Source organism: Pteropus medius, unplaced genomic scaffold, assembly GCF_902729225.1.
Source record: "Pteropus medius unplaced genomic scaffold, Ma_sr-lr_union100, whole genome shotgun sequence".
In the NCBI taxonomy this organism is placed as follows: domain Eukaryota; kingdom Metazoa; phylum Chordata; class Mammalia; order Chiroptera; family Pteropodidae; genus Pteropus; species Pteropus medius.
Genome location: NW_024344378.1, coordinates 31,228,752 through 31,251,018, shown reverse-complemented (window position 1 = coordinate 31,251,018; position 22,267 = coordinate 31,228,752). Strand labels below are relative to the sequence as shown.

At 34.1% G+C, this 22,267-nt stretch overlaps 1 protein-coding gene across 3 annotated transcripts in view; it reads right to left on the bottom strand.

The window, feature by feature from the left end:
- PRKG1 (protein kinase cGMP-dependent 1) overlaps nt 1-22,267 on the bottom strand; it is a 1,114,039-nt gene that overhangs the window by 190,839 nt on the left and 900,933 nt on the right. For all 3 annotated transcript variants that reach the window (XM_039871820.1, XM_039871819.1, XM_039871821.1), the window contains 2 exons: nt 12,373-12,450; nt 3,069-3,163 (listed from right to left, as the gene is read on the bottom strand). In XM_039871820.1, coding sequence (XP_039727754.1) covers nt 3,069-3,163; nt 12,373-12,450 — 173 coding nt within the window. The remainder of the gene's footprint in view (nt 1-3,068; nt 3,164-12,372; nt 12,451-22,267) is intronic.

Here is a 22,267-nt window from a genome sequence, read left to right as displayed (position 1 = left end):
AAATAAAACAAAATTCCCAGTACATATAAATTTTATTTGTGAGAAAACAATCTGAAATGCTGTTATGTACACAGAGAATATTGACTACAAAATTTGTCTTCCAAGTATAAAAATCATATAGTTTGCAAAGAAGCATAGCTATTACCCAAAAAGATATACAGCTGCCCCAAAGGCTTTATATCCTGAAGTTACATAAATTTTTAAGACATTTAGAGAAATATAGTGAAACAAAGTGAGACTAAGTGAAACAAGTGAAACAAAGCAAATTGATTTGTAAAAAAATAGGAATTTATTATGTGAAACATTAAAATTCAAGGAAAAGATTAAAAAAGAATACAGAGACACAGTAAAAAAACAGGTCACAGACATAGAACATCAAAGCATTAATGTCGAAAAATCAAAACAAGAAAATAATCAAGAAGGGTTAACCTCATAGACTTCCTTCAATTGAATCTAGTTCAGAGTTTTAAAGAGATATAACTGGTTGATAGAAATCACAAAATGGCAGCTCATAAGTCAAATCTTTAATAGCTTACAGAGCCTTTTTTTTAATCAAGTTACAAAATCAAATTTTATGTAATATTTTAAACCTAGTTTTTCTGCCTTTTTTTTTTTAAGAAAAAGGCGTAGCAATGAGCTGGAGCTCAGTAAACGCTATCCTCATTATATAAAGCTTTCTAGTTTGCCACCAGTTTTACTCACCTTATATTTACTCATTTACATTACCAGCCTGCCCTCTATAGTCAAGTAAGTTCATGAATCCTTATTTGCCATCAAACAAATTCAAGTAGTGAAAGTGATCAATGGCAGAAGCGATCTCAGGATTAGGCATCATTAGAGAGGCTCATTTGTTCATTCATTCATTCATTTGTTCATTCATTATATACATATGAAGTATCTGAAATGTTCCAGATGCTAAACTCAAATCAGAATATAAATATCTGGGACTTATTTTCATCAAGAGAATATGTAGTCATAGATCTGAAAGTATACCAAGATGTCTGTAATAGAGAGAGCTGAAGATTGGTAAATTTTAGAAAATGAAATGAAAAATTCTAAAGAGTGCTAACAATTACAGGGGTCTCAAAGGATAAGGACTTTAAAGAAGGAAAGAACAGTAAGCAGTGTAGAACTGTGGCTGAGAAGTGAAGTCAAATAAACATAGAGAAGACCATTTCATGATTTAAGTAGCAAATCCCTGGTGACATTTAAGAGGAGACTTAGAGTAGAGTGATAAGCAGGTTGAGTAGTGACAAAATGATATGAAAAGACATAAAAGAGAAAGAGAGATCAGGCGGGATGGGTATTAAGAAAAATGGTGGGGGTGGGGTGCAGAGACGCCAGTGTAGAGGGCTGAATATGTGCAAAAGAGTTTTAGCATGAGTTCACAAAAATAAGGATTATGCTGGAATGAATTTGATTTAGATGGAATACTATTAACCTAAATTTTGATATCAGAGAATAATCTAACTTTCCATAAACCATATCCTCAAGGTCACTTCTTGAGATAAATTCTTTCACCATAAAAGCTTTAATTGACACCAAAATTTAGTGACAATAAGCTACAAAAGAAAATCTGTCAATTCTCAATTATGCTTTATGTTTCACTTATGATCCCATCAAATATTAGAGAAAATGTTTCTGGGTCTTTGTCTCTGCTGAAAATGACAATTTTCAAAGATGTATTTAATCTTAAACCAATGAAATCAAGTGATATTATTCTCTAGAATCTTCTCTATACATAATAATCAAGACAAAGAAAGATTCAAGTACAAATGATATGTTTGTACATTTTACACTAGGAAGATAATGTTTATTGCATTCTTTTGTGCACCTCCATCAAACACGATATTTCCTCCAACTTTGCCACTGGAAAAATTAAATGGTAAGTACATGCTTATCAGATAAGGATCAAATGAGCTCAGTAAAAGAAAAAGTCAAATGCACTTAGTTTTGAATTTTCATAAGATAATGTGGCCTGAGTAAGACGACTTATCAATATCTCTATTTCATTTCTGTAGCTGTGAAATAGTAAGAAAAAAATAAGACCTGGAATCCGATTGTGGCTTAACAATAAAAACTCCCTAACCTATTTCTTTATAGAACTTTTAAGCAAAATGCTTATAATGTGATTTTATAATAAAGGTGTAATTTGAATTGGAAGTAAAACTGACTTTTCCAAAATATTTTAATAATAAATTATGTTCCACTGCTGCTTCTCTCTAGTAGACACTTCTATACCTGGAATTTGGTGCAAAAATATACATTTATTGGTTATTTGTTATTCAACTGGTTTATATACATAAAGCACTGTATTTTGAAAAGTTTTATCTATATATATTGAAAATTGAGATGTATTAGTTATTGGAAAACGAGAGTAGAATACCCAAATATACTTGTCATATTTGTCATGCCTTCTGTATGACGGGTGGTACAAAGTCGACTGAGTCTTTCTTCTACAGTATATGGGGAAAATAAAAACAAAAACGACTCAAGTGCTTGCTTCTTGAGGTCTTAGTTTCCAAGTGGAATTTTGGTGACCTTGAGGCCAGACTTTAGAGCACATCTGGAGTAAATCTGGATATTCCTTACCTTCACGTCTACTTCCTCCATTACGATGACCAGTAAAGACAACAACCAGCCAGAAATGAGTCACAGAAAGGTTTTATTGCTTCCTGATCTGTCATTTGTATAATCAGGATTAGGGATTTCTAAATTCTCAACCAACCATTTTCCTATGATTCTTAGTAAAACCGTTGTACAAAGTAAGATTAGCAGAGATTTCTATCTCTCTTTTAGAGTATAGAGATTGCAGTTAAGAAATGTAAAGCTGAGAAATTTTCCTATTCATATAAAAATGATTTATCACATATGTTTAACCACCAATCAATCCCACAGCCTATATAAATGGATTGCAAAACCAGTAGAAATAAATAAAAATGATCATCAAAGGTCCATATCTGCTATTAGGATAAGTCTAAAGAGCCTATTTTGCTAGAAGCTCAATACTTAAGACAGGAATTTATGTAGTACTCAGCCAAAACCTGTGTAACATGTGATCTACTTACCCCTGCAAGGCTTTCTCTCCAAACCAATCTCCTTTTCCTAAAGTTCTAAGAAAGATTGGGTCTTCACTTGGTGAGTCTTCACGAGTGACATTTACCTACGAAGAGAAAAAATGAAAGTCTATATCCACTGTATATCCTGGAAAACCAAATAAATTAATAACTAATTAATAATGTTCATTCCATTTCTTGTTTCTTATTTTAAAACATTTTTTTATGAAAAATGAGTTTATCACTAAAGGAGCCAAAGCATTATGTCACAAATTCCCATGCAAACCACAAGAAATGACCTCTAAATATTTTGTTATAATTTCAAGTTATTTTCAAGAAATAATAAACTATTCAGAAATTTGAATTTCACTTAATCCTCATCTCCATTCCTATTTTCTACCTCCTATGAGGCAACCACTATAATAAATTTAGTGAACATTCCTCCAATCCTTTTTTATGTGTTTAAATGCATGTGTTTTTAAAATATATGAATAGCACAATATGGTACGTATTATTCTGTGACTACATTTTTCCCTTAAGACTATTTTATTAATTCCATGCTATTATAGTATAGTCATCTATTGCTTTCTTCCACTCTATAAATATACTTATGTATTCATTTCCTTATATATGTACATTTATGTTTTCACTTTTTCTGCTGCAATGAACATTTCTATACACCTCTACATGTACATCCCACTTTCTCTAAGACATGCCTATCTCTTTCCTTAAGAAAAATCTACCCTTCACTCAAAAGCCAGTCTCATTGTCATGATGATTTCCTGCAGGTCTCCAAACGACTTTAGTTCTCATGTCCTCAGGATCCACACGTTTCATTCAGCAAGATTTCTTTTTCAAAACATATAATTATATATGTGTCTTTTTAATTCATAATAATAATATGCTCTTCAAGGAAATGGGTATTTCTTTGGTACTGTCTACAATTTATAATAAGCACTTAATAAATAGCTGTAAATTGTTTGAACAGAAAGGCTTCCTGACTGAGTGTAACTTGCTCCATACAGGACTTGTGACTTACATGATAGACCACAAAAGGCAAGTAGTAATGTTTTTGTTGTATGGATACAGACATAAATGCAATAAATTTTACCTTTGTGTTAATTCACTTCTCCCTCCAGCTCTACTGATATTCATAATATTGGTTATGTCTCCCCAGAAAGATTAAATAGTTAAAATATACCTGACTGGAAAATAAAGTAGAAAAACTAATTTTTTGAGACAATGCCAGACACTTAAACATTTAAAAATATAATGTTTTAGGTTTTCGAATTTAGATTGCATGTCAAAGACCAGAATTTTTATAAATGTTAAGAAGGTCCGTGCAAGGTGGAGGGAATTTAATTATTATTCTCCATTGATCCACTTGATTACTCCTCTATACAATGTTTCAAAACCTTGGGAATGCAGTTTTTACCACTAAGCTATATTACAGAGATGATCATATGCATGCTGATAAGGCTTTTATAGATGTGAATAGAAATATACCAGCCCAATGAATCTTAAATGTGTGTGTGGGGGCGGGAGGCTTCTTATTTAAAATAAAGTTTCCTGAGGTTCGGATTTAATGGGTCTTTTAAATCTGCATTTCAAAAGTTTAATGCAGGTGAGTTAGATGCAAATGTTCTACAGACCAAACTTTGACAACATTGATATATTGTCTTCCTGAACTTCAGCTTTCTCATCTGCTCAATAAGGCAGTTTAACAAAACTATTTCTGTCCTTCCTCTTGGTTGTTACAAAAAGTCATGGTCTAAGGTATAATATATTATAAGATCATTAATTCAAAATTAGATATAGGACATATTATACAATGGTACATTTGCCATTTGGTTAATAAAATACAATTAGAAATTCGAAATGACAGATTTATGTAAGCCATGGAGAAATGTTCTTTAAAAAATGTTACTGAAATGCAATAACATAGACATAAAAAATGAGTTAATAAACCACTTTCTGCTTATATGATAAATGTGAGAAAAAAACTAATTGAATAATTCACATATGTGAAAAGATAAGCAGCTCAAAGAGCAAGAATAAAGATTTCCTTTAAAGTTGTAATTTCCATAGTTTTTCTTTGTATATGTAATAAATCATTCTAAATATTCAAAGATAGCACTCATGAACATTTGCATCTCTAATTGTGAAAAAGTTCAGAATAAAGTTAAATATACAGAGCTAGCTTTTCTATCCTTGGCATGTATTCTTATTCCTTTCACTGAAACCACAAATACTTTATGATAGACAATGCTGTGGAAAGGGACTAGCTATAGAGCCTTAAAGATAATATTCAGTCTGTTCGAACCCATGTTACTTGGCCACCTTGTCAAAAAATTGGAAGGTTTATCATAGAAGTGTGTGTGTGTGTGTGTGTGTGTGTGTGTGTGTGTGTGTCTGTGTGTGTGTGAATTAAATGAGAAAATCGATCAAAAGTATCCTCTTGATAAATGCCCCCAAAACTCAGTTGCTTTTTTCATATTTTCCCCTTTCTATTTCTTTCACTTCTTATTTCAGAAGTTTCATGCATTTTATTGTAAAATAATTATTGTGTATCACTATTATGTCTTTTTTATTGTTGCCATAAAATGTGATTTAGAAGATTAATTACTTTTAGTTCTAGCTATATAAAGGGTGTGCATTTTTATGCTTTTTAACTTATCTATATATTACTTTTTCTATAAGACATGCATGACCTTGTAACTTAAAATTTTGAAACTACTGTTTAAAACCATATATAATTTTTAAAATTAAGGATCAAAATAGAAATTTGATATTTTAAATAGGACACTCAAATTAATCTTGCATACCAAAATCTTCAATGAAAAATACGAATGTGCTGGACAAACACGTTTAACCAAAAACAATTCAAAAACAAAATGTTTTAGTACAGATTCAACAGGTTTTATAAACAAAGTAATGTCTATTGTAAATAAATCTGGACTTTGCAGATGTGTGGGGCAGACCCGCTGGAGAATAAGGGTTAGACTGGTAAGCATTTTCCTACCTAACTGAGGAGGCCTAAAACCAAAGCATTTTCTCAACTGTGTAATTAATAGATTATAAAACTGAAGAGTCCCAAAAGCATCTACTTTTTCAAACAATGTTCTGCACATATTGCTCAAAAATGGGTACTGTTTTTCCAAAACCAAAATGTCTCCTAATGCAGAAGAACACTTTTAGGAGCTGTATCTGATAGTTTGTTATATGTGCAGGGAAAAAATTTTTTCTGACCTTAAAGTGCATCTGCATTCTTTGAATCATTAGTTATATTCGATGGGGGTCAGATCGATAATTCTGATGAGTCTGGTTAGACAATTGAACTTTCTGTGTAACACAATTGAACTTTCTGTGTAACACAGCAGTAAATTAGAATATCTCTCCATCACATGTCCCACTCTCTCCCTCAATACATATGGTAAAGTTTATATTCATGATTCTCTTTGTAAAATTTCTAATTTAACGTGTGTGTGCACATGCACTCACATGTACACACACCTCATTCCATGTATAAATATCATATAATTTCCTGTTTTTAAAGTTTATATATACATCTAAAAATTACCAATTGCCTGGTTTTGAACTCTATATAAATAATATCATGGCGCACATATTCTTCTGCAACTTGTTTTGTTTAATCAATATTTTACTTCAGATTTATTTAAGTCATCCATGTTAATATATTATTCCTCTGTATGAATATCATATAATTTATTATTCCATCTGTAGATGTAAATGTGCACTTCTTCAGGTTTATTTTATAGTTTTATTTTGGTTTTGTTGTGCTCTTAACAATTACTATAAACATTTTGTACATTCTCTGGTGTCCATGGGTGTTACACTAGGATCAATACTTATAAATGAAGAACAAGGTTATAAAGTATATATATCTTCAATTATATTACGTATTGACTTATTCTTGGTGCAAGAGGTCACAGCAATTTACATTCCTACAGTATGAGTGTATAAAAGTTCATATTGTACTATATTGTTCTCAACACTTGCAAAAGAAGGTAGGTGTTAGGGGGCATTTTCCTGATTATTAATGGAGGTAGAGAATTTTTTATATTATTTTACAGATCAGTTCTATTTCTTTTTTATAGATGTTCCTGATCATGCTTTTTACCTATTTTTCTATTGAACTGTTACTTTTTTCATTCATTCACATAGCCTTGGTTTGTCTTTTACTATCTTTATGATGCCTGACCAAAGTTATTAATTTTAATGTAATCACATTTAACCATGTTATCCTCCATTGTTTGTACTTAATAAATTTCAAATAATCTTTCCTATCCCAAGATGATAAAAGTGTTCCCCCAATTGTCTTTTTTCCCCTAATTTTTCCTTCATATTCAGACCTGGAATTTACCTTTGAGTATTATGTCAGGTCAGGCAAGATTCAATTTTATGTATTTCCCTATAAATAACCAACTGTTTTGGAATCTGCCATAAATCGAATTTCCATATAGGCATGTATCTTTATATAAGTTCACTATTTTCTTATTCTGATATATTTATCTAATTTACAGTAAAATTAGGGGCACATTTTCTTTATTACCTTAACCTTATAATAATTCTTGATATCTACTAAAGTAACCCTTCCCCAGTATATTCTTTTTCTTTCAAATATTTTGTCCATTTTGGTCTTTTGCTCTTCATTCTAGTTTTCTTATATAAAAAATTTTAAAGCAATTTGAACATTTTTGTTAATTACTAGGTACTTAATGTAAAAATAAATTTTTAATTTATATTTTTTACTGTTCTTTACCAGTGCTTAGAAATATGAGTAGTTTTTAAATGATCATATAGTAAAATTGAGTTTTTTCTTCTTTTGAAAGATAGTTCTATGAATTTAAATATATGTATAGATTTGTCTAACTCCCACCACAGTCAGATGTAGAATGATTCCATCATCTCAAGAAATTCCCTTATGTTATGTGTTTATAGTCACATCCTACCCCAAATCTTACCCCTAGAAACCACTAGTCTGTTCAGAATCACATTAGTTTTAACTTTTTGAGAATTTCTTGTAAATGAAATGATAAAATGTTTAACCTTTTGAGCTTGGCTATTTTTACTCATAATGCCTTTGAGAGTTATCCAAGCTGTTGTGTAACATAAAAGTTCACTTTCTCTATTGCTAAGTAATGTTCCATTGAATGAATGTACCACAGTTTATGTATTCATCCACTGAAGGACATTTCCAGTTTGGAACAATTATGAATTGAGAAGTATAATTACTAGGTCATGGGGTAAATGTTCATTTAACTCTATAAACTGCCAAATTGTTTTTAAGAATGGCTTTACCATTTTGTGTGTGTGTGTGTGTGTGTGTGTGTGTATACGCCATTCTAGTAAGCATACAACAATATCTCATGGTTTTAATTTGCAATTCCCTAATGACTATTGATATTAAATAACTTTTTCATGTGCATATTTATTGTCCTTATATCTTTTGTTGAATTGTCTAGTCAAGTCCTTTGTCTATTTTTTAAAATAGTTTTTAATTGATTTTTGATATTTTTATTATAGGCTTACTACAAGCCTTTTGTCAGATATATGATTTTCAAATATTTTTTCCAATTTTAAAGTTTGTCATTTTATTCTCTTTATAGTGTCTTTCACAGAGAAACATGTATAATTCCAATAGGACCCAATTTTTATTTTTTTTTCTTCTATGGGTTCTGCTTTTGGTATCACATCTAGGTAGTACTTTGAACTAACCCCAAGTCGTGAAGATTTTCTTCTAAAAGTTTTACAGCTTTACATTTCATTTTAAAATTTATTATCAATTCTTATTTAATTTGTATATGAGTTATAAAGTTGAGGTCAAAATTCACTTTTTTTTTTGCCTATGGATGCACAATTGTTCCAACACCATTTGTTGAAAAGACTTTCCTTTCTCCATTGATAGCTTTCTTTAATTGCTTGCTTTGTCTTTCACCATTAAGTGTGAAGTTAGTTGTAGGTACCTTGTAGATATACTTTCGTAGTTTGAGAAAATTTTTTATATCCCAGTTTGCCGAGTTTCTATTATGAATGATGTATATATCAAGTGTTTTAATTACATCAATTGACATGCTAATGTGATTTTTCTTCTTTAGACTACTAATAAAGTAGATTACATTGAATGATTCGGCTTTTTCAAAATTTAATTTATAGTAAAGTATCTAGTTTTGTAATGTCCAATAAGGACATTAGCTGCACATAGCTATTCAGCTATTGCAATGTGGCTATTGCTACTGTGAAACTGGATATTTAATTTAAGTTAGTTAATTTTAATTTAGATCGTGAATGGAACTAATGACTACTTTGCTGGGCTGTGAAGATATAGAACAATTCTATCAACAAAAAGTACTGAACGATGCTGATCTAGCTAAGCTCTTACTAATTTTAATTTTATCTGTCTACATAACAAACTCAAAAGAAACTAAAATCATACTATCTGTAAATAACTACTGTTTTATTATTTTATTTCCAAACATTACATCTTTTTCTTGTTTTACTGCAATGGTTAAAAAGTCTAGTTCTACACTGAACAGAAGTGAAGATAATGTGCATCTTTATACTATTCTTTATTTAAAAGGAAATGCTTCTCATGTTTCCCTGTTATGTGTACATAATCATATGTATATATACATATACACAAATAAAATTTCCATAAGAGAACATTTTCCATATTCAACAACAACACCAAACGTTGTTTAGCCAATTTGTTTAACAAGCTTAAGCACTCGTTAATTCTAAGTAAAGCCTTGTGGTTTTAAACGACATTTAATAGACAAGTATTTTTTAATTATACTTTTTTTCTAATAATAGCATACAACATACATTGACTAGAATCAGAAAATCAAATTTCATTTGAATTATTGGAACCCAGGAATTTTATTTATGAATCCTGTTCAATTTTTGTTTCACTTATTAATAGAGAAATATTTTATTTTTGATGCCACACAACTACAGGGACATATGCATAAAGCTAATTAGGGATTTTTTTCATGCTCAGTTGTGAATTTTTTGGTACTTTAGAGGTCACTGTTAGGGTGAAACTCTCGTTTCCAGGCACCTGGAATGGACCGATTAAAGTACAGAAAACTAATTCAGCTTCTACTTGAAGCAGCACCAGAAACTCTAGACATACCTGCAGTATACTCTGCTTAAAATCTTAGAAAAATCACCTTGTGTAGGTTTAATGGGGAAAAACAAATATTTCTAAGTTTATTTTACTTAGTTTTTCTCTTTGTGTTCATGTGCTTTACAGACGAATAAAAACTGTTGTACACTTAAATAAATGGACTTGAACAAGGGGAAATCCATTTGCAGTTCTATAGTCCCTTGTTGTGTGTCTCTGTTGCACATTTCCTACGGAAAAGTCACTTTGGTGATAATGAGGAAAATATCTTTGCCAGGTTTTTAAACTTTTTAAAATGCATGTGAAAACAAGTTTACATCTGTATACCTAAAACAAAACACACTTGGTTTAAAAAAAAAAAAACAACTTGAATATGTCAAAAAAAATCTAATATATTCTTACTACTTCTCTCCCAGAATCCCTATGGTGCTCTAAAATATTGCCAAGGAAATTTGTTCTCGGTATAATTTCCAAGATATTTCTATTTAGACATATTATGAAACTCATGAAACAGTACCACTAATGCACCTGTGTCCACTGAAATTAGTTGGAAACACAGCCTCCTTCAGGCAGTACTGGGAATTTGCAGTGGTGATAGGGTATTCACATACCTGTCGGAAATTCATCTTACCTGATAAACGTATTATTTCCCTGTAGCAAAAAATCAGCAATGAAATAAAAAATAAACTCAGATCATCAGGGTAAAAAGTCTCTCTGTGACCAAAAGAATCATTTACATCGATGAAGATTTTCCAGTTTTCCCTGATTCTTTGGTCAATGTTAAAAAGTAAAACAGTAGATGGTAGGCTCTAACAATTTACATATAAACTACAAAACATTAATGGTTCTTATCTTCTAACAATAAAAAAACAAGATAGAGTTTTAGCCATGACTGTGATTGAACATGTCATTTTATGATGCCTTTTAGAAGCTGGTCCCTGACTTTTATTTCTATTCCAGGCTTTTTGATATCAGTCAAAAGAATAGATATAATACAAGTATCATTTTCTTCACTTTAGCGTGTATACATGTATACATGTCACTGGTGTAAACATTGACGTATGCATATTCTTGATTCAAAATTAGTCCAAAGAGGATTATCTAAAATACGATTCAATGAGGTTTATAATCTTTTACATATCCTGTTCACTGTGGTTCTTTAAATCTCTTCCTATTTTAATATGAGCTATAAGGTGCCATAATCAGTCATATCTGTTAAATTAGAGGAAATAAATTTTGCTCTTTAAAGTAACAATTATAAAAATGAAAACTGTTATATAAACTCCCTTCCACCTACATTTCCTTCCCCATCTTTTACTATACTTAATACATATAAATTCTTTTTAGGGATCATTTATGATAAAATAAAATAAGTTCAAATAATAGGTTATAGTGAAATAATACTTAAATACAAAAATGACTGTGACTTTATTTTTTAAGGTATTTTTAGCAATATAATATTAGAGTATCAATCTATAAAATTCCCATTTTCCAATTCATTTAATTTCTTATTTAGTTTTAAATAAAAATTGTAATAGATTCATAAACAATATAAGAAATAAATTGATTCCTTTAAATTCATTTCCCATCTACCCCATATTTATTCCTTCCTCTAGAATTTATCATTTTAAAGTTTTTCAGTATCCATTCAATATTTCCTTATGAAGATATAATAAAACATGGATATATTTACATGCTTATTGTCCTCAGAGTGTTAAACAATTTGCCTATGGATAAAACTAGTCGGTTTCACAGCCCGATTCAAACTTGGGTCATGTGATTTCAAAGTCCGATGTTTCATTATAGCAATGTTACTGCCCCGAATGACTACATAGATTTTTTTCCCTGTTAAAGATTTTTAAGTGATCTTAGTCTTTTCCTTTTTAATTACATAATTTTAAATTATGGAAATCTTCCTATTTATCCAGAAATATCAGTGGCATCTAGCATCAGGATAATTATATTATAGCAGAAAGACTACTGATCTTCAAAGGTACACTTTTTCTTCCTTCTGCATTATTTTTGGGAAATTTATTCTCAGATATTCCTCTTTCAATTACAGAAAATGGAAAAATTCGTCCAGCTGGAGAACTCACACACATTCTCCTCCAGGGGTCACTGAAGAACCCCACGCTCACCTCCTGCATCTCTTGTGCCACCAGAGCTTACCTTTCCTTTGCTGATGATAAAGAACGTGTCCCCTCTTGCACCTTGTCTGATGATATATTCCCCATTTTCATAGTGGGTCTGAAAATAAAAAAAGCAGCAGAAAAAAACATTAGGAAAGAAATAATTTACCAAATAACTCAACCTTTTCCAATATCATCTCCCGAAGGAAGAACTGATCCTCATGGAGCTTCATCAAAGCCTGGAATCCATCATGGTTTAAAAATGAATAGTTAATGAACATAATAATTACAAAGAAATCATTTCTATCAAACACATTTTTAAAACTTTTGTTAATGTCATTTCTTCTGGATGATTACTTTCATATCTTTAAATTCATTCATTTTAATAGTTTAATGAAAATATTCTGTTCTCCCATCAGCTGAGCATAAAATAAAACATCAGAGCTGCTAATTAAAACTGGTATTTCTGTATTATTTTATTTGTCATTCTCATTTGGTTTTAGTATTCTCATAATGATAGACTTTTTTTTTTTTTCCCTGAGAAATTACTGCATCTAAAAATCTTCCTTTTGAAACCATGTTGACTTTTAGTGTGGGTTAGATGGCCCTAGTTGCTTTTAAAGTTACTGCTTCATGCTTTACTGTCCTTGCTTTGGCAATTTAGATTTGGCTCTGTCAAACTGAATGTCTTAATTTTATGGACTGAATTCTGGTCCAGCATCTGTGAGCTTGTAAAGTACCAAATGAGAAGTAAAACTGCAAGAGGATTATCACAGTCAGCGTATCAGTATGCTGACTCTGATACAGTCACTAGGTTCATTCCCAGGGTTAAAATTACTCTTGCAACAGACAAAAGTAATTTCTATAAGGAGAGGTAGGAGAAAGTATATTGCTGGGTCAGGAGGTATAACCGGGAAATGAGAACTGTGCCATCTGGCCCCATCTTTCTCTGCAGCTTAGCAAGGGAGCCATATTTTGGAAAAGAAAATATTACTTTGCACACTCCTTATGAAACAGATTTCATAGTTTGCATGTAATATCCATCTACTGCCCAAGGACTATGGTTTGTTCTTATACTTCAATACCATGTTTCTGAATACTTTATCTACTCTTACCTTTCTCTAATAATTGCCATTAAAAAAGTCTACTTTTTTTATCTATCTAGACAATTAATACCACCTAATCTATTACTTTTTTTTTTTTTTTTTTTACTCAAAAGTAACTCATTTTCTTAGTAACAAGTTTTAAACATAGGATTATAGAAGGCATATTTTTTGACTGATTTATTTAACAAGATAATTATGTTACATTTTTATATCTTGCTGCTTTGGAATGAAAAGATCTTTAGGACATGCAGATTAGGAAAACAAATCACAATAGTCTAGTTCATATATCAATTCAGCGAACATTTTTGAGTGTCTCTGGTTATAGGCACTGATGATACAAAGGTGAGTAAGACAAAAATTTCATAGCAGCACTGTCAGGTAGATCTTTCTTTGATGGTGGCAATGTTATATAGCTGCATTGTCCAATATAGTAGCCTCTAGCCATACGTAGCTATTGAGCAGTTGAAATGTGGCCAGTGTCGAAGAAGCTAAATTTTCAAATGTTCTTAATTTTAATTAATAACATTTAAATACTTATACATGGCTAGTAGCCACTGTATTGGATAGCACAGGTAATAGCTAAAGCTGACAAGGGAAGAGTGACAATCTGTAGCAGAAATGGTGGAGCATCTTTCCCACTCTTGATGTTTCTTTTGATGTGAATGGAGCTCCATCAGTAAATCTCAGGACCTCTTTCTTCCCCTTTCTTAACTACATCAGAGGAGATGGCATGACTGATATGGTTGGTGAGTTTAGAAGTAATTACTATGCTTATCTTAGTTTCTCATTATCGTTTAGGTGTGAGGGAGCTCCCCACAGAGGGCTGGTATTCTATGCTGTTCAGCCAGGGGAAGAATCTCCTCCCCAGCATAGTAAAGTCTGCCCCTGTCTGGACTTCTGTGACAGGACAAGCCTGCCCAAATAGTGGGTTCAGTTCATGAAGACTATTTGGCTCTCACACCTAAGCTACAGCCCCTAGCTTAGATTTTATTAGTAATAATGGTACTATTTTAGTCCCATTTATCTTGTCTTGTTTTTCACTTGGTTCCTAATCTAAGAGCTCTAAAAAAAAAACAAAAAACCAAACCAAACAAAAACACAAACAAACAAAACAATCCAGTATGCAAAATGCAGTCCTGTATGTCAGTACAGGCTAATGCACTATGTGTTGTATCATCTAGGTCAGATCTAACACTTTCCAAAGGGCTATACCATGGAGGATTCTGAAGTCCCACCTAAAGGATGAGCAAGAAGTCACTGAATGTTGAGCAAGAGAAAACCACATTACCAAAAAAGAGGATTAGTAGCTTCTTATGGTCATATAATAGTAATGGATATACAATTACCTTGGAAAAAAGTAGAAAGATAGAAATCAAAAGCATCAAAGTTTGAAGAATTCTGAGCTCTTATAAGTTCATTCTCTCATTTACTTCCTTTTTAAAAGCCTATCCTTTCCATATACAGCAGGTCTTCCAATAACATTGTTTCTCTCAACATTGTTTCATTATAATGGTGATGAGATGCCTAGGAACTTAACTCTTGTTTATATCAATTACTTTATGGTAAAATCAGTTTTATTATACATCATTTCACTTAAAGATGCAGAACCTATCAATGACGTTACACAAAGACTCACTAGAATTGTCATTTCCTTTTAGAAAACCAAATTTATTTATACTACTTTAAAAATGTATGAAGATAAGATTTCTCAGGCTCAGCACTATTGACATGTTGATGCAGATAATTCTTTGTTGTTGGGAGCTGTTGAGTACCTCCAGTTCAGATGTAGGATGTTTAGTGGCATCCTTGGTCTCTACCTACTAGATGCCAGTAGGACTTCAACTGCCATGGTGGCAATCAAAATGTCATCAGACATTGCCAATTACTTTCTTGGGGATAAAATTGTCTCCAGTTTAGAATGACATCACTAAATCTTTTGTGGCTTTATTTGGACCAGAGACAGTAATTTATTATTTCTCTTGATACTGTGTGGCTTCCCATAATGTCAGCTAGGATAATGGCAAGATCTAACTCCTCACTCTGTGGTAAGCATTTGGTGCTAGCTGCTGGCTGCAGGCACAGCTGAGACTGTCAGTCTCTGTTCTCCTCCATATGGTGTAAGTGGTTGCCCATTCTTTTCCATGGCATGGTGGTCTCAGTGTGGGCAAATTTCTTAGATGGCAATTGGCTTCCGAGGTCTTCCCAGGATGCAGGCCAGGAGCAGATGACATGTCACTTATTCTTCATTCAGTGAGTTCAAACAGGTCCCAGGGCCAGCCCAGATGCAAGGGGAAGAGATTGCATAAAGGTATGAAACCCAAGAGATGTGGTGCCCAAGGATATACCAAAACACCGTCTGACACACACTTCAACCTTCAATGTGAAGGTTGTACAAAATTTGCTGTACAAAATTTTGTTGTACAAAAGTGAGCTCCTGACCTCCTGCTATAGCTGTTTCTCCTGCCTTCTATGTACCAGCAACATCAACTCTGTCTTCCCATGTACTTGGGTCAGTTTGGAGTCATCCTTAACTTTTCTGTCTCCCAGGCCCACAACTGCTCTGTCAGCATATCTAGATGGCTCCACCCTCAGAATACATCCAGAACTCAACAACTCCTCACAAGAGAAATACAATTACTCCAACTGTTTTTTCATTAATCAAGATCAACCAATAAGGCTGACAAGAAACCATTCAAATGAAACCAAAGCTCCGGCAGAGGGAAAATGGGGATCAGGGATTAGGAATGCACTCAACAGTCTCACAGTCTCTGAGGGCCAGGACTGAGATGGGGAATGGGTACAGACAAACCAAACCTCTGAGAAAGGGCTGGTGGAGCTGGAATGCTAGGCTGGTAGAAGAGAAGACTCAGAATCCATGGTAGCTGTCTTCAAATCTCCATTGAACTAGGGTGAGACAGAGGGATGTGGCCTTTCTGGGTGACAGTTCGGAGAGTGTGTGATAATTAAAAGGAGGAAACCAAAGGTTGTAGATGGCACCTCGACACAAGAAGGAAATGTACACAGATCTGAGGAGCTCCAAGGTGGAATGGGCTGTCTCAGTGGGCAAGGGACATCATATAATGTGCAGACACCCAGGGGGCTGGGTGAGCATGGGCCAGAACACTGTAGAAGAGATTGACGTTGGTGTCTGAGGTTTCTTGGCAAGTGAGGGGATGGGGGAGGGAGAGGGATGGGCTTTAAGATCCCTTTCAGCTTGAGATGCTGTGATTCTCTGACAGTTGTATTTCCTAAAGATGATCACTAGTAACTCCTATCCCAAAAGCCCTCGTGAATGAGTGACGTTGTGAGTCTCCTCTTAGAATCTGGTGTGGCTTTAGCAGCTCCTTTGCAGCAACAGTCTATGTGGAAGTAGTGCTGCCTGACTTCCAAGGTTAGTTTAGGAAAGTTTATGCAGCTTTCACCTGGTTCTCAGGAGACTCCCTCTTAGAACCCAGAACCATATTGTGAGAAGCCCAAGCCACGTGGAGGGGCCATGTATTGGTGATTTGAGCTGCAGTACCAGTCAAGCCTAGCCTCTGCGTCATCTCAGTCAATGCGGTCAGGAAAAAGAATGGGAATGAGAAGCTTCCAACTGAGTCTGGCCTCAGCATTTGAGTTTCCTCATCTGAAGCCCCAAATGTCACGGAGCAGAGATATGCCATCTCTACTGCATCTGAATTCCTGACCAATATAATTTGTGAATGCAATAAAATGGTTCTTCCAGTGTGCCACTAGGTTTTGGGGTAGTTTGTTATACAGCAATAGATAACCTCAACAGACCCCTAGCAGGCTGAATCCCAATACATGACTCCTTCCTCTTCCTAGAAGCTCTGGCTCTGGTTGGTTCTGGAGTTCAGAGCCTGCCAGCAGCTGTGGTAAAAAATGGCATCTTTCCCATTCTTGGGGGCTCAGCCGAGAGGTAAGGGAAGAGTCTGGAACATAGCCCAGTGAGTTCTCAATCCTTCACACAGAGGCAAAGCATAATCATGACCTTTATCCCATGGAAGCTTTACAATAATCCTAGGAGGTGTCCAATACAGAAGCTGAAGCAAACATGGCTTCAGTGACCAGCCCAAGGTCACATCACTAATAAGAGGTGGAAATGGAACACAATGCAGGTACTTCTTTAATGTTACACTATAAACTGTTGGAAATATGGGCAGGATAGGCCATGCACCTTACTCACTTCCCCTACCCCCCTTCTGTGGCTGGGTGGTTTGATGTGGGCAATAACCAGTCTCTTTACAAAGCGAAGAAGAGATGTGTCCAAGTCACCTTCAGTGATAAACAAATAGATTGGTCATAATTCCCTGAGTGGAAATGAAACGAAATCCAACTACAACTGGCAAATAGGAAGGTATTGAGTCACAAAACAGCAAAATTCAAAGGTAGTGGTGGCCAAAATGGCTGAATCCAGGGGTTAAATTCTGGCACCAGACCCTGGTCTCCCTCCTCTCCTCACAGCTCTCACAAATTAGCTTCTCATCAGGGTCCAAGGCATGCCAAGATGGCAGTAGGCTCCCTTCATCTTCAGACCAGCTGGCTCTTTCATGACTTTAATTTCTTTATTCCAAAGAGCAGAAAGTTTGACAGGAATATTCTATTTAATTCATAAAAATTATGTAATTACCTTCTTAATATCACCTGATATGGTTTTGTAACTCAACACCCACAACTGCCATATCAATTATTTTAGTTTATCTAGACAGATATTTACTGTACATATTACCATGCTACATAAGCTCATAAAACTCAGGAGCCCAAAAAAGGGCCTGTGGGACAGTGGCCAAAGGCAGTCCAAGTTTGGGAAAGATAATACTCATGGCGCTGTAACTCAGGGACCATAATGACTGTGGTATCCTGAAATGTTTGATTGCACCTCAGAGGAAGATGATCGTGCATGTTGATTCTTCGAGAGTCTCTACAATAATCTTAATCAAATGCCAGCAGATTCACTGTCTTTTGAAGGTCACTTTGCAGCTCTCCCATTTTCTTATTTCAAATTAAAGCAAAGAAAAATATAAAATTTAGAATCATAAGAAACCTTAGAAATTCTTAGGTTCCTTTAAAGGTTTCCATAGTTATTAGGGTAAAAGCCAAACTTATTTAACACAGCCTGCAAGACTGTATGCAGTGTAACCAAGGCCACCCTTTTCAACCTCTTTTCACTCTCCCCTATTTTGCCTTCTAGTCCAGCTGGACATCTTAGGTCCATTTCTCAACTATGCCACTCTCCCTTCAAATCATCAAGCTTCAGCTCTCCCACTACTGTTCCCCCACTGCTTCTCGCCTTAGCTACATCTTACTTTTCTTACAGATCCTAGCCTTGCCTGATCTGGCATATTCTTCATCCTCATCCCTCCACCCCCACTCCTCCACACACACACTGGCTAAATTAGGTCTTTTATATGATTTTATAATACTACATAGCTTTATTTCATTGTCCTTTTTTGAGCTTATAGTTATTTATTTGTATGATTTTAATTATGTTTTTCAGCAGATGTTAAGCTCTATTGAAGGCAAGGATCATACCTAATTTTGTTCACCATAACATCCTCAGTGTCTATCATAGGGCTTGAACAGAATAAGAACTCAAAAATACTAATTGCATAAATGAAGTAGTCCTCCTTAATCTCCATCTTTCTAGCACTGCTCAAAATCAGTCCTTTACAAAGGCCTCTGCCTGCAATACATGTGCCAAGCCCAGCTGTCTTCCACTATGTCCACTGTTTACTCCTTAGTCCAAGCCAAAATCCTATCTTGAACTTTTGCTATGTCCTATCTGGCTGCCTTGCTTTTTCATTCACCCCACGCTATCCCATCTTTTCTTTTCACTGCAACCAAAGAGACCTTTCAAATAGGCAAATCCATTGAAATTACTCTACTGCTTAAAAATTTCCAAAGGCTTCTAGCTGCAATTAAAATCATGAGCAATTTACTGTGGTCTATAAAGTTCTCCATCTTCTGGCCCCTACACATCTCTCCATCCTCATCTCCTCCCATTCTCACTCTCACTCATTCTATTTGAGAAACACTGGCTCTTCCTGTGCTTTGCACTTGCTAGAATGGACCCCTCCTCAAAACTTTGCATTCAGTACACTCTCTAGCTAGAATCCTCATCAAAATCTTTGTCATTATCTTGTTCCCATCACTACAGCCTCAATGAGGCCTTTCCATTCATAAATGTGCTCCCATTTGTTTTCTATTCTATATCCTTGTTTTACCTTTTTTATTGTGTTAAAAAGCTCTCCAAAACGGTGTGGTTCCAATGGACACTTGAATGAGTGGTCGATTACAAACACAACTGCAAATCACAGCACAACTGAGCCTCTTGTGAGGAAAGCTTTCTATCACACCCTACATGATTTGAAAGTATCTTTCTTTTTTCCTTGCCATTTGTGACGCCCCCTACCCCTGTCACCTGCTGCTCAGAAGATTTAGGAGATTTTTTGTTATATCCATTGTTTTACTTAGAATAATGCCTAGCACATAACAGGCATTCAATATATAACCTAGATTAAGGATAGGTTTGGTCCTAATCCCCTTGTTTTGAATGGAAAAGCTGACTTACAAATCATAGATTAGAGGGATGGACAGAGAAGACAAATCAACAGCATGTCTAAGCGCAAGCAGTGCATCCTCCCAAGGCAAAAAGTTGGAATAATATTTCTAAAAATTGTCAAAAAAAAAAAAAAATCTTTCCTTTGCCACTAGAAAAAGAAATGGGTATAGCTTTTATTGTTAATATGTATGGCTCTGTATTCTCAGAAGTCAACATTAATATGTATGTTCATTTAGACTTTTAAAATTCTTCACATACTTGCTGACCTTTGGCAGAAAGCTTAGTGCAACACTGGATACAGCACTTCAAGGCCTCAGCAGCTGCTCCTTGGTGAATGTGTATAATTCATTTTCTCTTTTCAGATTAGATTCCTAGTTTTTGATATCAACTATACTGTATCTTAACTGGTGGTTTTATTTTCAGCCCCAACTCTAAAATAATCTGTAATTAAATTTCATTTAAATATAAATTAATATGCAATATGTTATTCTGAAGTAAATTACCACCCAAATCATTTCAGTCAGATATTATATGTTTATTTTTAAGTTTATTTAAGTTTAAGGTTGGAGTTATCCTTAAGTCTTTATTGAAGCATGGAACATCTATCAATTGAAACTGTCCTAATGATTGAGGAACTATGGTAATTGCTACCGATTACGAAAATAGCTGCAATAAATATGAACCACCTTAGTGTGCCTGAATATCTAATAAATGTTTGAAGTAAAAAAAATGTTAGAAAATTAGAGGGTTAAAAACAATATGGTCTCAGTACATGATTCCTGCCTCATTTTTTAGAGGATAGTTTCATCTTAGAAGAGTAATATCAGAAAATGTTCTTAAAAATATTTACATTTACCTTCCAGAGCCTAAATCAGTCAAAGTCCTCAAAGGAAATTCTTCTCCCTAACAGTCCAGATTTATTTCAAAAACAAGACCTTTTCCTGGAGAACAGGGCTACTAAACAGCTTGATCAGTCAAAAAACATACCAGTTAGGTGGCAACAAACAAGGTGTTTCTTGGCCCAGGACTCCTTTTCTGCTTGATAATCTCTGCTTGTTAGATATGTCTGAACTTAGATTATCTAGGGCTGCCAAGAAAGACTGACAGCTAGTCAGTATAAGACCATAAAATTTTCCTCATTGCTATCCTTAAATTCGGGTGGTTTCAAATCCGAAGTAAAAAAAAAATTGTTTTGGAACCATGGACTTCAACACAAAACTAGTATTCTGCTAACAACTGACAACGTTTTTAGTGCATATATGTTCATAAATGAACCATTTCTCTCATGGAACAATAATTTTCAAGGGAATTTGTTCTTTTATGAAGCACATCTTTAGATAATATCTAACCATATTAAGAATACAAGTTTGATGTACTCTCCTTATCCTCTAAAGGAAAATTAATTTTTCCTTATACCACCACCCACAAATTGACAGGTACGCCAAAAGAATAAATTGAAGCTTGGAACATTTTTTTAACTACTTCTCATCCTCACACCTCCACTATCCTGTCCCAACCACTGAACATCAGGGATATACTGCTCTATACTACAGAATGTTTTTTTCTATTTCAATATCACGCCTCACTTTCCATTCAGGACACTCCCTTAATTTATATCGAGTACTTCCCCACACCTCTTGGGCTAGATGAGAACTTGGCTCTAAGGTTGCTCAAACTTACCCATAAAAATCTCCTTCACCAAATCTAAACTTAGGTTCACATGAGAGACATGCCCCTGTATGAAGAGTTTGGTTATTCATTCATTTCAATTAACATCATTATTTATGCCTTCTATGAATGAGATATTGCATTTGGCACCAAGGCCACAAATATACACAGAACACAGGACACTGTCCCTAACTTGAGAGGCAGCATAGCATGGTGGTTAAATATGTAGATACCAGAACCAGACTGCCTGGTTACAAATCCCAACTCTGGAATCCTAAGCAAGTCCTGTGTGTTTTGTTTTCTGTAAAATATAATTATAACTTCATAAACAGATCGTTGCGAGGATTAAGAGTTAATAATCACAAAGTACAGAGTCTGTTCCATTGTAAACACTATATACCAATAAATTATTAACATTTTATTATCAGAGAAAGTTTAATATAAGGAGATAGGATTGCATACACATAATTTATCAAAAATAATGAGTAGCTTTTTTCCCAGGCAGGTAGCGATTCCCTGCCAAATGAAGAGATAGGGAAGGGCTTTTCCAGCAGAGGGAACAGTATTTGTAAAGGCACAGAGATGGTGAGTTCATGCAG